The 14,987-nt window shown below is 38.3% G+C and overlaps 2 protein-coding genes across 4 annotated transcripts in view; one reads left to right on the forward strand and one right to left on the reverse strand.

Annotated features, from left to right (window-relative positions):
* Positions 1–11,669, forward strand: part of UBAP1 (ubiquitin associated protein 1) — a 55,765-nt gene extending 44,096 nt beyond the window's left edge. The window contains exon 8 of the mRNA XM_030257837.4: positions 483–11,669. Coding sequence (XP_030113697.2) covers positions 483–524 — 42 coding nt within the window. The 3' untranslated portion in view covers positions 525–11,669. The remainder of the gene's footprint in view (positions 1–482) is intronic.
* KIF24 (kinesin family member 24) overlaps positions 1–14,987 on the reverse strand; it is a 29,215-nt gene that overhangs the window by 9,488 nt on the left and 4,740 nt on the right. For 2 of the 3 annotated variants that reach the window (XM_072922184.1, XM_072922185.1), the window contains exons 2-9: positions 13,171–13,762; positions 9,742–9,931; positions 8,383–8,480; positions 6,795–7,010; positions 5,572–5,659; positions 3,572–3,693; positions 2,418–2,523; positions 521–592 (exon numbers count right to left, since the gene is read on the reverse strand). In XM_072922184.1, the coding sequence (XP_072778285.1) occupies positions 521–592; positions 2,418–2,523; positions 3,572–3,693; positions 5,572–5,659; positions 6,795–7,010; positions 8,383–8,480; positions 9,742–9,931; positions 13,171–13,762 (1,484 nt within the window). Of the gene's footprint in view, positions 1–520; positions 593–2,417; positions 2,524–3,571; positions 3,694–5,571; positions 5,660–6,794; positions 7,011–8,382; positions 8,481–9,741; positions 9,932–11,828; positions 11,955–13,170; positions 13,763–14,987 lie in introns of those variants that run through there. The other variant, XM_072922186.1, reaches the window with a different exon arrangement.

The following is a 14,987-nucleotide window of genomic DNA, read 5'->3' on the forward strand; positions in this document are numbered from 1 at the left end:
CTCAGTTTTTCTTGTCTTTATTTGTTTACAGTTTAAAATGAAAACAAGTATTAATTAGGACTCTAAACAAATCCTTGTTCCAGATGCCTCAAGGGTGCCAATACGGTTTGAGGTATAAAGCAGATGTTAACAGCTGAAGTCAAGAAATATTGATAAAAACTCCCAAGACAGTAACTGAATAGAAGATGCAAGATTAGTTTCAGACTGTGGGGAGATGAATGGTAACTCTGTATGAGTCTGGAAGGTGGTGTTTGGGGTTTTGTTTGGTTTCAGTTCTTGGCTTGTTTCTTTTTTTCCCATGGCTGTCCCCATTGCTGGCTGGAGGAAATTGGCAGTTGGCTTAACTCTGTGATTACCTTTAAAATTAAAATTTACAAAAGTTATGCATTTCAAAATCTCTCTTCCTCGAGAAAGGAAGCAGTTACTGAACTATGACATTTATTTATTTATTTATTTGATTTTTTTCTTATTTTGGTCCTCAGCAGGGAAACCTCTCCTCTTGCCTTTCTGCTCATTTTACCTGAGTTAACGTGCTTTGCCGGAAAGGAGTATGTGTGTGTTCCTGATCCAACGCCCGAATGCATTCCTTTAGCTACCAAAAAAAGAAAAAACAGAAGGAAAAAAATGCATCAGTCATGCACTGGCAAGGACCTGAAGAGCATCAAAAGGAACCTACACAGGTCCTGTGTCACTTTGACTCCTACTACGTGTTGTCCCTTGCAAGGTCAATTTGTGCCCTGCTTGATGGCTCTGTGGGCTGCACCAAATGCAAGGAGCTGGGTCAGCACACACATTTAGCACGCGTGGAGCTCCACAGAGCTGCTGCCTGCACTACATCTAGCTAGTCTGAAGCCAGACTGGGTGTAGCCTAGACTATGCTGCAGCTTGCAGGGCAGGTGTACCCAAAGGACAGAGCTTTTTGAGCTCTCATATTTTCTTTCTTCTGGAAAGAGATAGAAGATTACAGTATTATCACAGTGATACTGCCAGGAAGCATTTGACAGCCTTTCGATATTTTACAAACTCCCACTGAAAATGACACTCATTTCTCACTTTTACAGCATTTTATTAAAAACTATACCTGTAACAAGTGAGAGATCAAACTATTGTAAGTCTTTAGTCTGGCTCTCCTAGTTGCAGTGTCTAAAAGTCTTACACTTGAAAACAACATGAATATTCAAACCAGCAGCAGACTTCAGATCTCATGGGTTAAAAGAGAGTGTTATGATCATGAGTGTTATGAAGAGAGTGTTATGATCATTGAGGTCAGAGCTAGGTTTTACAGGCTACAGGTTATGAAGATTTACCCAAGATGTTTTTTATATTTAATTCAGTCACTACCTGTAGACTGTCCAAGTATCTTCTTAGTTTCACAATACCAAAAATGTACAGACTCTGATTTTAGAGTTTCTTTTAAAAGAATTTCATGGGCTTACACTCAGGATTCTCGGGAATCACAGAATTGTTTAGGCTGGAGAAGACTTTCAAGATCAGACTTCTTTCTATTCAGGTACCAACTCCCTGTGACACTCAGTTATTCACCAGCAAGTACTCAAGAAAGCATGAAGTACAGAAACACATTCACTTCACAGGCCACCTCCCCAGTACAAATACTAAATATTCCAGTGTAGGAAAAGCCTCTATGCAAAAGAGCATCTACATTTCCAAAGCAGAGCAAGCCACCTCCTATTTACAGCACACTAAGAGGTACAGTTCTGCGTAGACTTCTGCACTGCTGGCTCATACCCTGGAACCTGTATCACCTTCAGCCTCACTTAGAGAAGCCCCCAGTCACCACTGAGCTTCACTTGTTTGCATTACAGGAGATGCAAACCTTTCTGCAGCATTTACACTTACAGGCACTTCTGCTTTATCGTAGATGGCATTTTTCTGCTCCTTTGTCCCTCTTTGCCTTACTGTGGACACTTATCAAAACAGTTTGCCTCAGGAGTGCATTTATTCCTGTTCCTTCCTTCATACATACAAATTGATAGTTTTTATGCTCCTAAGTATTTTATTCCTAATTTGAGATAGAAGTCTAAGTTTAAGTGGTAAAAATAACTGGCAGGTTTTATGAATCAAACATGGCAATTCCAAGCCAGTATTCCTTAGAAGGGACAAAACCTTCTATATACAATATGGGACACTTATACTACACATAACATTTTCCATGCTGTGTTTACCTGTCTGGCAATAAGAATAGATTAAAAATACTTAATTTTCAAAATGGTATCTCTTCCTTCTTAAATTGTTTTTCAGTCACTTTTCAGACAAATTAAACTGAACACACATACTACCTTGGTTATTTTTTCCTCTCAATGGAATGCATATATTCATTATTCTGTGGTTCATTTTTATCCTAAAACACATGCTAGTAGTTGAATTCAAAACATTCCCTAGACATAATAGTAGCTTACTGCCAAAAGACTTTGGTTTATTTCTACTCCTTCCATTTTTGTTTGTCGATCCGTGTCTTTGGCATCAGCTGCCCTTTCACTGCCAGCCAAGTCAATGAATGATATCCTAGAAGAAACAAAGTTGCAGTTATCTTAGGGGCTTTTTTTCCATCTTCTTTTTTTCTTTATTAAACCAGCAGGCTGCAACATATGGCATCAGAAGAGTGATTAGAAATGACTACTTTTGAACAACAAGAAACATCCACTGGAAATACCTGAGACACCAAAATAAGCATAGCAGCAGAAACCATTTCAGAGCATCTCAACATTAAATAATAGAAAGTGTAGTTACATGTGATGACACTGCTCTACAGTTTAACGGGTAAGCTGTGTAAAGTACAACACATTCATCTCTCCACATAATCACTGTTTGTAGTTTCCTAAGAAAAAGGCTAAAAGGAATTGTAAGTGTTTTGATTTCTCCTCCCAGGTAAAACAGACAACTGCTGTTTGTTGACATCAAATGGGAATTCAAGACAATAGGAAGAGAAATTTCCAGTGTAGAAAGTAATACACTGAGCTTTCATCGATCCCTGTTGTTTCTTTCCACAAAACTCCATTATTCCCTTTCACACTCCCTAGCTCTGGGTGCCAGCTGCTCTACTGACTGTTGCACTGTATCTTTGTCTTTGTCCTTCCTCTTTTTCTGCAACAGCCCTGACTTCTTTTATAGGCACATCTTGGCATCCTTCCCTCAGTTCAGCTCCACCTCCCTTTTAGACATACAAACCCCCCCAGTTCAGATGCCACAACTACAGAAACCTCTATATTTTTATTTCTAAGCCTGCCTGTTCTGTCTTTTCCTCTCTTCAGTGTTTGTGGCTCTTCCATTTTGCCTTATGTTCAAAATTAGATCCTGGGAAAGAAGACAGTGTGGTAGCTAATGATTGTCAACTCTTTAGCTGGCAATTTGAATGAACTATTTTGACAAAGCTCTTGCAGATGTGCCTAAAACATTCTCCTTGGAAACAGAGAAAGGACTGTGGAACTTTTTGAAGTCCCCTTTAACTCTGTCTTCTAATTTAGCTCACACTTGTGCACTAACACCTTCTCTTTGTCTCTTGGATGTCCCTGGGCTTGACATCAGCACAGTGCACTTCTGCTTCTGGTCTTACCTTCCAAATGCCCTGTTGGCCATGTCTTTAATTTGAATTTGGATGATAGCATGAGACCGAGAGGAATCTGAGTTGACTGCAGTAGTTCCTGTGCTACGTTCTTTTCCCCCCTTCAAAATCACCTGCAAAATAAGGGGGACAAAATCAAAAAGAATTGTAAATGAAACCACAGTCTCTCAGAAAGAGATCTTGTTCTCCTAAGGTGAGGAAACATTGTGAGGAAAGGTGTATTACAGCCTTAAGATTTGGTGCAAGGCAGTAGAGATAGACTGGATCCCTTCCAATATTTCTTTCAGAGCTTTGTGCGTGGACTTACTTGTAGTGACGCTACAGAGCTTAAAGAGCACACTGCATGCAACAATCTGTTGCATCACGCACTCACTCATATTTGCAAAATATCCAAATTATAAAATTAAATTCTTGCTTATATTGCTGGCATACTTTTGTAGTACTACAGATGCAATCTAAGAGACTTAGGATATTGCTCATCTATTGTGTTCTTTTAAAATTTTACTTTGTCTTGTAGTAGGTGAATGCAGTTATCCAGAAAGTCACACGAAAAGTTATAAACTGCCAAAACCTTTCTAAATTCCCAAAACTAAAAAAAAAAATTAAAAAATGCCAGAGTAAGGAACAAACTTAGAAGATTAATCATACTCAATAGAACAGTAAAATAAGAAAACAAGGAAGGAAGGCAAGGCAGAATGATAAAGGCTCCTTCAAGATACAAATCTGGATAACTCTTTTTTGAAAACTTTAAAGGACTGTTGCACAAAGTCTAAAACTGACTGCAGCAGGGCATGCCTAGCAAAATCAATACATTCTCAGCTTTTCAGGGGCCAGTTCTCAATGAGCAACATAACCACCCACTACAGCTTCTGAGCTTTATATCAGTGTTAAGCGAAGATAATTTCTGAATCAAAGCCAACATCAGTGAATAGTGAATAACCAAGAATGTGTTCAAAGCTCTTTCCATATATCTGTTGCAGAGTACTCAGAAGTTGTGAGCCGAGCCAGTGACATTTCTGTGTTCAAAAGGGCCTGTGAACAATGTATTTTCCACCCCAGGATCTCTGTAACAATTTAAGTAATTTAACAGCTCTTCTATGAGCGGAATGTGATAATACCAAGGAACTGTACATCAACCATATAGTAAATTTGCACTCCAACTAGCAGAAGCATCACCAGCTTGTCCTAAAGCGTGGAGTTAATGGGAAGATGAACAACTAAATTAAGTGCAATATCAGTGGACAACACTATGACAATTTTAATGGGCCAGTTACAGTATCAGGCACTTGTAATTAACACTTCCTTACCAAAAAAAAAAAAAATTTATACTGTGCAAAGTCAGGCTAAATAGAAAGTAGATTTAATCAGCTTGCTTGTTGCAGGAAAATACAGAAAATTTGCCAGTGTCCTTTCTGGGCTCAGCCAGGTAGAGAAGAAAACTGAAACCTTGTTCTTGGCAAATGTGAGCTACTCTTTAAAGATCTGAATTTTACTTGGTTGTTGTCATGCACACATGTAAGCAGTATTTTAATCCTAATTCAGACCAAATCTTAAGTATGTTCTAATTTCTGTTTCTAATAATTTTCAAATTTATATATTGTATGCCAAAACCACATATCTTTTATATACAAAAGTCTAAGTTAATAGAACCACAAGACACATCACACTGGGGGAAATTACATATCCAGCTTTCAAGGTCCCTTACTGGGACACTATTTAGCTTCTAGAATCTTTCCCTATGGAATGGCAGCAGAAGTGACCAGCTGTGAGTCAACTACTTGCATGTGGCTAACACAAGAAACAACTTAATCAATAAAGGTACTTTTGAATTGAAGGGGCCACAATGAATAGGGCCCCTTGGTGCCCTGTTGGGATTGTCAGTTTTAGGGCCTTAAACAGGAACATACACAATAAATAATCTCTGCAAGTGACACACCTCACAAATAAGCAAATTGGGCTGCAGAAGACAAGGAATGAATCTCAAACATTACCTCCAACAGCTGATCTACAGAATCCACCCGAACCTCCTGGAGTCCAGCTATCTGAACAATGCGCTTGCCATCTTCTCTTGCAAAAAGCCTGACAAGAGAATAGTGCAAAAAGGAGGTATCTGAAATCTTAGAAAGCAGCAATGAAAACATGTCTGTGCTGTGACACTGAGAAAAAGCAGTGAAGGCTACTGTCAGGAGAGTAGCTGTCATTCATTTTCAGAGCTGAAAAAGTAACTAATTTATAAGAAATACCACTGACATTTCACTGCTAAAGAGACATTAGCAGTGCATTTCTGCTAGTTAAGAATACAATAACGCAGTGAAGTAAATTAGCACATTTACATTTTGGAGTTAGTCTCCCTTTAAACTACATCTCAGGCTCCTCTAAGTCCTCACCCAACTGTAAACTTTGTTCTGTTTGTATTCTAAGGATTTTTGCACAGGATTTAAAAAATTTTTGCACAACTCCTACAGCCTTAGAATCATATTTCAGCATCACCTCCAGAGGCTTGCTGGGCTGAGTCAGTGGGCTGCCAGGTGAAGGTGCCCAGGGAGAAGGTGAGCAGGTTCTGCAGAGTCAAGCATGTAGGAGATCAACAGGATCTTCAGAGACTGGATTGGCAAGAGTCAAATCCCCACTGGCACAGCAGGAGGGACAGCCTCCTCCAGAGTTTATGCTTGATCAGGGAAAGACAAGGACTCCACAATGGCTGACACATGACAGGCTGTCCAAACAAGTTGTGGATGTCCCATGCCCAAAAACGTTCAAGGCCAGGTTCTGAGCAACCTGGTCTAGTGGAAGTTGTCCCTGCCCAGGGCAGTAGAGGTGGAACAAGAAGATCTTTAAGGTTCCTTCTCAAAATGTTCTATGATTTTAAGACAGGAACTTCTGGCCACAAGAAGCTTGTTTCTCTACCTATGGATGTCTAGCTATTATATTATTACAGTGTAAACAAGAGACTGAGCTTGTATCTCAAACCTAAGTCCTTATTTTTCGCCCGAACAACAAACCAGGAGTCCCTACCAATGTCACAGTATCAACTGTCAGATCTTGCTATCCTCTCTAAGTATCTCCTGTGAACGACCCTAATTAAATATGTAACAGTTGCTGTAAATGCTAGTATGTTAAATGTAATTGCATGAAAACAGTAACTGATTTCCAAACAGTAACCAACTGATTCACAACTGCAGGCTAGTAGAAAATAATAATTTTTCTTAAATACCTTTTCCTTCCATTTAGCAGGTCATAAAGCTGTCTGCAGTAGATCTCATAAAAACTGATCAGAACAATAAGATCTTTCCTGGATGGTGATGCTTCCAGGTGCCTGAAGATGTCCTGGGCAGCCAGGGCATAGAGTCCTGGGTTCTGATGAGTCCCTATCATGGTGTAAGTCTTGCCAGCACCAGTCTGCCCGTATGCAAAGCAAGTTGCATTGCCTCTGTGAAGACAGTGTATGTGTTTAGTGCCACATCTGATTAATTATTATCTATTAAATAATATTCTGCAATGCTGGTATCTATCTATAGTGGCCCCTTAGCAAAGAGGTTTGGTCTGCTACCCTCTCTGGGAAAATACAGAATGCTTAACAATGATTTCCAAGTATACCCTGTGGAGATCTGATGTGGCACAGGGTGCTGGCTCTCATCCTTTCTTTTCCTTTCCCTGCCCCCCTTAATAAAAAGACTTTGTACCCGGTTCAGTACTCCTGGCAGAGGAATGAGTAAAAATGTATGGCTGCAGTAATCACAGTGAACAATTCCTTGCCAGTTTAGATTGCAGATTTGCCTCACCATGGTGTCAGATTAAATAAATGCCAGCAGGAGGAGTAGAAAAGTAAGGGGAAAGCTGGGGAAAAAAATAGCATAATCTCTTCTGGTGGCATTACTGGACTAGCAGTAATGTGAATTGTGGCTTTAGTGATTATTGCACAGCAAGGTGCAAGCCTCATTCTCCTTTCTCACTTTCCTTTTTTCAAGAGCATGGTACTCTGTCTCCGTTGATGACACTTGGAGATTTTCAGTAACAGAATACTCAATTTTGTTAATTTTCAGCATGGATACGTAATTTTTTCCTTCAAAGACTCAAAAAAAGTAATTATATTCAAGTATGTATTCAATATATATGGCCTTGCATAGAGATAAGAAGTCTCCTGTAAAGCCACCATAAATTTCCCATTCATCAGGAAGTATGTAATTACAATTAAACTTCTAAGCAAATATAAATCAACAAAAATAAACCACAAGTTTATTCATCATTTCTATTGCCTTGTGAACTGTGCAAAAGCAGGGTTTGTGGAAATGATTCAGCATGTTCCCACTGTAAAAGGTGAACTGGGTCCAAGAGATATCTGAAATTTTACCAGATACTCCAAACAGTTGTTCCTAGGGCCCAGATTGTAAAAATACATGTAAAATACCTCTCAGTAGTCTCAGGAAAGAGGTAATACTATTTCTCTACAGATGAGTGTGCTCTGCCACACAGGAGCCTTTGTTACAGTGAAGATGAAAATTCAGAAATCCTGGGACATATGTTTATTGTAGGCTGATCATGCTGTCACTTTGTTGCTACTGAGGTTCAATTTTAACTTTCTTCTGTAATTGAGATTAGTCACCTAGTGTGAAGAAAGTTTTTCCTGATTTATTTTTGTAAAAATTGCAATCAAAGATGTTCTGAAAGGGGGAAGCCATGTGGCAAAAGTGAAATGAAGATACGTTTCAGAAGATGAAAAGCATTAAGGAAAGTTCAGGCATACACATAAAATTGGAAAACAACAAAACAAAAAATAACCAGTGTAAGCGCTGATGCCCTACCCATTAAAAATATGCTGAATGAGAGGATAAGCTGTCTTCATATACACATCCTCATTGGTACATGTCTCCTCAAAGACTTCATCAAAATAAAAAACATGCTGAAAAACAAAGATAATCTTTACATGAGAATGAATAGGTTTCTATTCCCCTCCAATTCCATTCAAAGGTAAAATGAAATAACGGAAGTCTTTCCAGTGACTTCACATGGTTTTGGATTAGGTAGAGAGTGATCTAGCACACTTAATATGCAACACAACTCAGGTAGGAACACACCAGTCAAGAGATTCAGGGTAGGGGCAGGGGGGAGGGGAGGGGGGAAGGAAACAAAAATGCATCAATTTCCCATAATTCTGAAATGTAACATACCAGAGCCTTTTAACAAGAAAGAAAAAAAAAAAACCACTAATTAAAGAAAACCTATTCATTAAATGAATCAGCCTACAGATGTACTGTCAGACTCTAACAGTAAAATGAGCTGAGAGTCAACTCTTGACTTTCTCAAAATTAGTTCTCACTTTTGACTTAGGTGTTATTAATTGCCTCTGTTCTTAAAAAGTTTTGTGCCAAAGAAGAAACAAGCTGTTCCTAAGCAAAGCTACATTGTCTGAACTCAAAAGAAATAAAATCAAAACTTCCCACACTCCAGATCAGACTCAAAAAAGCAGGGTCTGTGGAAATGATTCAGCATGTGTCCCACTGTGAAAGGTGGCACATGAACTGTGTCCAAGAGATATCTGAAATTTTACCAGATACTCTGAACAGTTGCTCCTAGGGCCCCAGTTGTAAAAATAACACTCAGCACAGCAAGAATAGCTTGCTGCCTCTACAAATCAGTTCTGTTCCTGGTGCTGTCAGTCACAAGTGAGAATTTGAACTATGACAGCACAAAGTATTTGGGATTAAGATACAAAGACAAAAGGGAACTTAATTTTCAAAAGCTTTTGAGAAAAATAGAAGGGAGGGGATGAGGGTGTGTATGATTCATTGAAACAGATCCACAGTGCTTAAACAGTGGAAAGGGAACTCCTCACCCTGGAAAGCCATCAGCAGGGATTTCTCCTGCAGCAATGGCATGTAGCAGAGGATTTATTTTGCCACATACAAAGAAAGTTACAAGAGACAGCTCTAGACCTTAAAATTCTGGGCTCAATTTTACTGGCACAGTCTGGCATAAATCAACTCAAAGCAACTCAAATATAGACAACTCTGAGCTAAAACAAAAGCCCACCACCTATTTCAGTGTAAGAAACACTAAGAGTCCTTTTCTGTTTTCTCTCATGGAAACTCCAGCCACAATAAGCCCTACTCTTCCATGCAAGTGACTGGCCCATAAGCACAACCTTCAATGGAGGATGTTACCTGTAAAATGTATTGTGTAAGATCAACTGCCTCCTTCTTCTGGTGGAGAATTAGGGTTTCCTTATCTTCCACTGTGATTATATTAGACTCCCCAAGTCTCTCCTCCCTCTGGCAGAGAGGACGTTTTCGGACACACACTCTGATTTTTTCACTCTCTGTCCATGGAGTCTCTTTGTCGAAAGTATTGGAGCTGCAACAATAATGGAAGTCCACATTTTAAAATCAGGTTACAAGAGCATCTAGAATATGCTTGAATTTGTTACATTTATCACAGAATGTTTCTGTTGTTAATGCCTATCAAAAAACTCTGTAACACACCTCATTTTTTCATTATGCAGTTTCTGATGCTTTTACCTAAACAGACAGATGCTTCCTGTACATTTCTGTTAAAGGAATAGTTATGTTTGTACAGCTACACTCCTGAACTTGCTGCTGAATGACATATTTTCAGTTGCACACAAACATGAGATGGAAGCTGGCATAATATCCAAGTTAAAGTAATGAAATTAAATCTTGCTGAAATTATTTGCACTCATGATCAGTCATTTAATCATGTGCAATGAAAGTATGAATAGATCTTGAAAAGGAAAATATAGAATACTTAGTTGCTTTTCCTCTAATGCTGGACTTTTTTCTTCCCATTATAGACTGTCCAACTGGTTACAAGTAAATGACTCAAACTGGCAAATGACACCATGTTCCTGTTCAGGTCAAAAAAAAAATTATATACTGATCTCATCCTTGTCTCCCCTTTAGTCTTTTTTCATAAAAAGGTTATGTAGTTTCAGACCATAAACAAAGTTGCGCTCTTATGTTTCAGCAATTTTACTTTAGCCCCGTTCCAGACTAAAAATAGGATGAAATAGGAGGTAATTTCATGTTTCATTGATTAACCTGCTGCGTACAGCATTTTGTTAATAGAGTAGGCTTGAATTAACCAAAGTGTATTCAATATATCTCTCCCTTCTTCAAGCTGTCTTCAGCCAAAGCAGTAACAATTTTCCGCCTGGATTTGCATTTCAAATAATCAAGCCCAAACTTGCCCAAGAGCAGTGTTTCTGGCACACCATCCAGATGCCAAAATCTCTTATCATAGAAACTGAAAACTCATATATACCAGTTGTCTAACAAATTGTAACCCACAAGTAACTCAACATCTCATTAACAATCAAAGGCTTGTGACATCATTGCTGCTGTGTTCCATGATTCCCCAGAAGCACATGAGATACAGACTTAAATTTCAAGATAGGTCATTGAAGACCACACTTGAGCAATCTTTACTTATCACTAGAGTCCCTTTAATTTTAGTACAGCTTTCCCATGCAGTCCAGGATCAGGCTGTGCATTTAGATGCATTTAGAAGATGGAAAATTCTTTTGTTGGAAAAGAAAGGCAGTGACACTTGAAATAAGATGCTTCATAACCTGATGTGAGCTTAGGCATATCACTAGGCATCAAATGTTGTCCAACAAATGATCAGACGCTCTGAAGTTTAATTCTTGTGCCAGAGTGTGTAGCTGGTGACCTGCAGCAAAAGCCTGTTGTGCTTTAAGAGCTTGAAGTGGAAAGGATTGCATTATTTGGAGAAAAGAAAAACTGAAAATTTAGAGACTCTATTAATGAGAAAAAATGAATAATTTTCTCTAGTACAGAGGCACATTCTGTTGAGTATATTTTTTATGGGAATAGAATGTATATTAATTATGTATGCTGAACCCAAAGTTTGTATTTCTTACATCTCTTTTAAAATATAATTTTAATGTTATAATAAAATAATTTTTCATCACTAGGAAAAAAATCAACCAAAAGCGATGACACAGATCATCAGAAATCTGACTAAATAATATGTCAGAAGGACAATTATGTCTTTGCAAAATCAAGTTACTTGCTGTGTGCAAGTTCAAAATAAATTTCAACATATTAAAAGAGCTCTTTGTCTTTCTGCTATCTGAAATCATGTCTGTGCTTTCCAATATTTCTCATAGAGGAGACTAGATAAGCCTTCACAATGGTCAGATCACAAGGTGACATGGGAATGGATGGATTCAGCAAAGCAGTTAAGCACTTGCAAAACAGGAATCACAAACCTGAGTTTGCTCATGCTGCTCCAAGCCTGCCTGAAATGCACAACTCTCCAAACATGAGAATATTAAGTTGAGGCATATCAAGGAGGAGAATGCAGAAAGCCCACAAGATGAGCCATAATGCTTGGTACAGAAGAATGTGCTTACAAAAGAAGAGAACAAGGAAAGAGAGAACAATGAAGAACATGTCTCTATTGCAGGATTAAAAATCTTTAATGCCTTTACTTGAGCCATTAGCTTTAATAATGTATCATTTTTTAATTTGCCAACATTATAAATCCTGTCCTTTTAGCTGCACATTGGCTCATCTTCCAGGAGAGACAGAGAATACACCCAGGTATCAATATATATTGGAGGCTAGTGCACTTCTCCAAAAGGTAGGAATGATTTTTTTTCCAGTCAAGGAGAGTTATAAACCTTTGTCTTGTCTTTCACAGTTTAAGTGCTGTACTTACTACATCACCTTAGTACTTTTCTACCGTGGCAGCAGCATCTATCCCTCCAGGCTCATGCAGTCTTGGTGGGAGCTGTATTTGACACCTCAACTCCACGGATCTTTCCCTGTACCAAATCTTTCCCCACAGCCTTCCCAGACCAGACCTGACTTCATAAAACTACCTCTTTTCATTGCATATTAACTACCATGACTGCATTGCAACAAGCTAGATACTGGTATTACATGTGCAGAGGCGTACGTGCTCTGCTGCTGAATCAGGAAAAAAATATTTGGTCCTTTAAAAATGTTGCTAGGGTAGATTTACCAGTGGTTCATGATAACCCCAGCCCCTCCAGTATCAAACACTGCGAAAAGTATGGAAGTTACAGATCACATGCCTAAGGAGCAGCTGCAAGGCATCCCTTTCACCACCAGGTCTGTAGCCCTTCCCAGCTGTATTAATTCTGCTTCCTTTTAAAGCTTCAGTTCAGAAGTTTCTTTATAAACAAATATATCCATCACAGCCTGTATCCTTTTTACCAAGAAAAGCTTGACAAATTTAACAACAGGCAATGCCATATTTTGGAAAAATAATGTTTTAAAAAATAGTCCCATGGAAAGACAAAGATTGGCTCAAATACCAAGAAAAAAACCCTTTAAATCCTGAAAGACAATAAAGACTATTCTTAGACAACCTTGGTGAGTAGCAGCTGGTCAAATTCAGATGATTCCTTCTGGAGAGTTGCAAATGCCTATTAGTAGCTCTCTTGTCTGTAAGACTTTGCATTGCTCTGTAGTGCTTGGATTGCTTATTTGGAGGTGAGCAAGACAGATTCTGCTCCATAATTAAGAAAGAATAAATTATGACTAACCTGAATTATTAGCAAAACAAAGGTGAGTGATTATTACCTGATACAGAGATGAGCAATATCATCAGAAACTGTTGGACAGCTCAGGTCATCTTTTGTACCTATTCCAGGAATATTTAGGTCTCTTCTAGTTAATCTGATTGGCTCTGAATCATGTGGTGGAATGTGTCCCAGCATTTCCCCTACTGAATTGTGTGGTGGAATGTGTCCCAGCATTTCCCCTACACTGTCCTTCTTTTCATTGGCACTGAAATCAGGTGAATGATACAATTCAGATTCAGACTCTTTAACTGTTCCATCATTTTCTTCACAGAAGGACTCAAAACGCAGCTGTCTATAGGGTCCTGACTTGGTCACCTGAGGCTGAATGAAAAGGCCATGTGGTTGAAAATCTTGCTTGCTTAAGTCTGCAGCGTCTTCTCGTTGCCTAATTTTGATTATTCTAATGAGCTGGAAAAGACGTTTGAGGTCATTTACATCATGGACCCCCAGTTTGGTGTAATCTTCCATGGAAACTTTGGCAAGCTCATCAATTTTCTGAAGACCAAAGGCAGCAAAGTGGGGGAAGTATTTTTCAAGTTCTGCTTCACAAAGGCATTCATAAAGGCATGATGCCATCTTCAACCTAGAGCCTACAAGAAATCAAACAAAATAAACATTCGAATCATATCAAACATCACATCTGACAAAGTTAACTAATGAAGAAACTGCATGTTTCCTGATGACATTATTTGCAGTTAGGCTAGCCGCTTGTTTAACTCCAAGTTTACCATACACTAGACTGACAAACACTAAAGAAAATAGCAGCAACAACAATAAAGTAAAACATGAAACAAATATTTTATCCATGAAACTATATTTTAAAATTATATACAATACACAACATGTAAGAAGTGCACAAGGCAATATTACTCACTGCCACAGAGTTCCTACACGCCTGATGTCTACTTGATGAATGCCACAGCTACTGAAACCCTGTCCTCAAGCTATAGAACGTAAAATGCCTAATTTTAGACAGACAATTTAATATCGAGGCACATGGTCTAACATAGTTCAGCTACCCCTGGTTAACTAACCAGAAAAGAAAAAAGCTACACTTGTCCTCACCTCAAGATGCCTAATTAAGACCATTCATCTAACAGATGAACTATAGGAAAGCTGTAGTTTTACAGTGTACCTTTTATGTCATGAATCCTATGAGCATTTCTGAGTTTCCATGACAGAAAAATGGAAAAAAACAATTCTACAAAATCTGAAAGACAGCAATTCTCTAAATCTATATATGCCACTGGAATGCCATACTTATATTCTTGGGAAACCCAAAAAAGAAACATGAATCATTGAAAAGTATCCCCCAACTTCTTCACTTATGTCTTAGTGGCAAATGCATGGTGCAGCTGTTTATATCCCAATGGATTAATATCTGCAGATAATTTTACTTCTATAAACCACAAAAACTTCCATAAAAAAACAACACTTCAAGTATTTGTTGCCCACTGCCTTCTCATATCTTTGTTCAGTCTAGGACCTTAACAAATACTGCTCTAACACATGTTTGGAGGTCACAGTAAGACTCAACAAAAACATGCTATTTAAGTTTTCCTCTCTGTAGTTCAGGGTAGATTCTTTGAGAGGATTTTCAAGGCTCTCTACAATGACATTATAGAAGAAAATAAGTTCATCCCCAAATCTGAGTCCATGTAATTAATTAATACATTATGTTGAAGAACTAACAACAATAAAATCATAAATATTAATATATAAAGTGCTGACTGTGTAAGATATTATGGAGGCCAAAATGTACAGTAGAGAATATCTAAAATTACTTAGAGTCCATGCTTTAGGTAAAATTATAAG

The sequence above is a fragment of the Taeniopygia guttata genome, chromosome Z (assembly GCF_048771995.1).
Source record: "Taeniopygia guttata chromosome Z, bTaeGut7.mat, whole genome shotgun sequence".
Taxonomy (NCBI): domain Eukaryota; kingdom Metazoa; phylum Chordata; class Aves; order Passeriformes; family Estrildidae; genus Taeniopygia; species Taeniopygia guttata.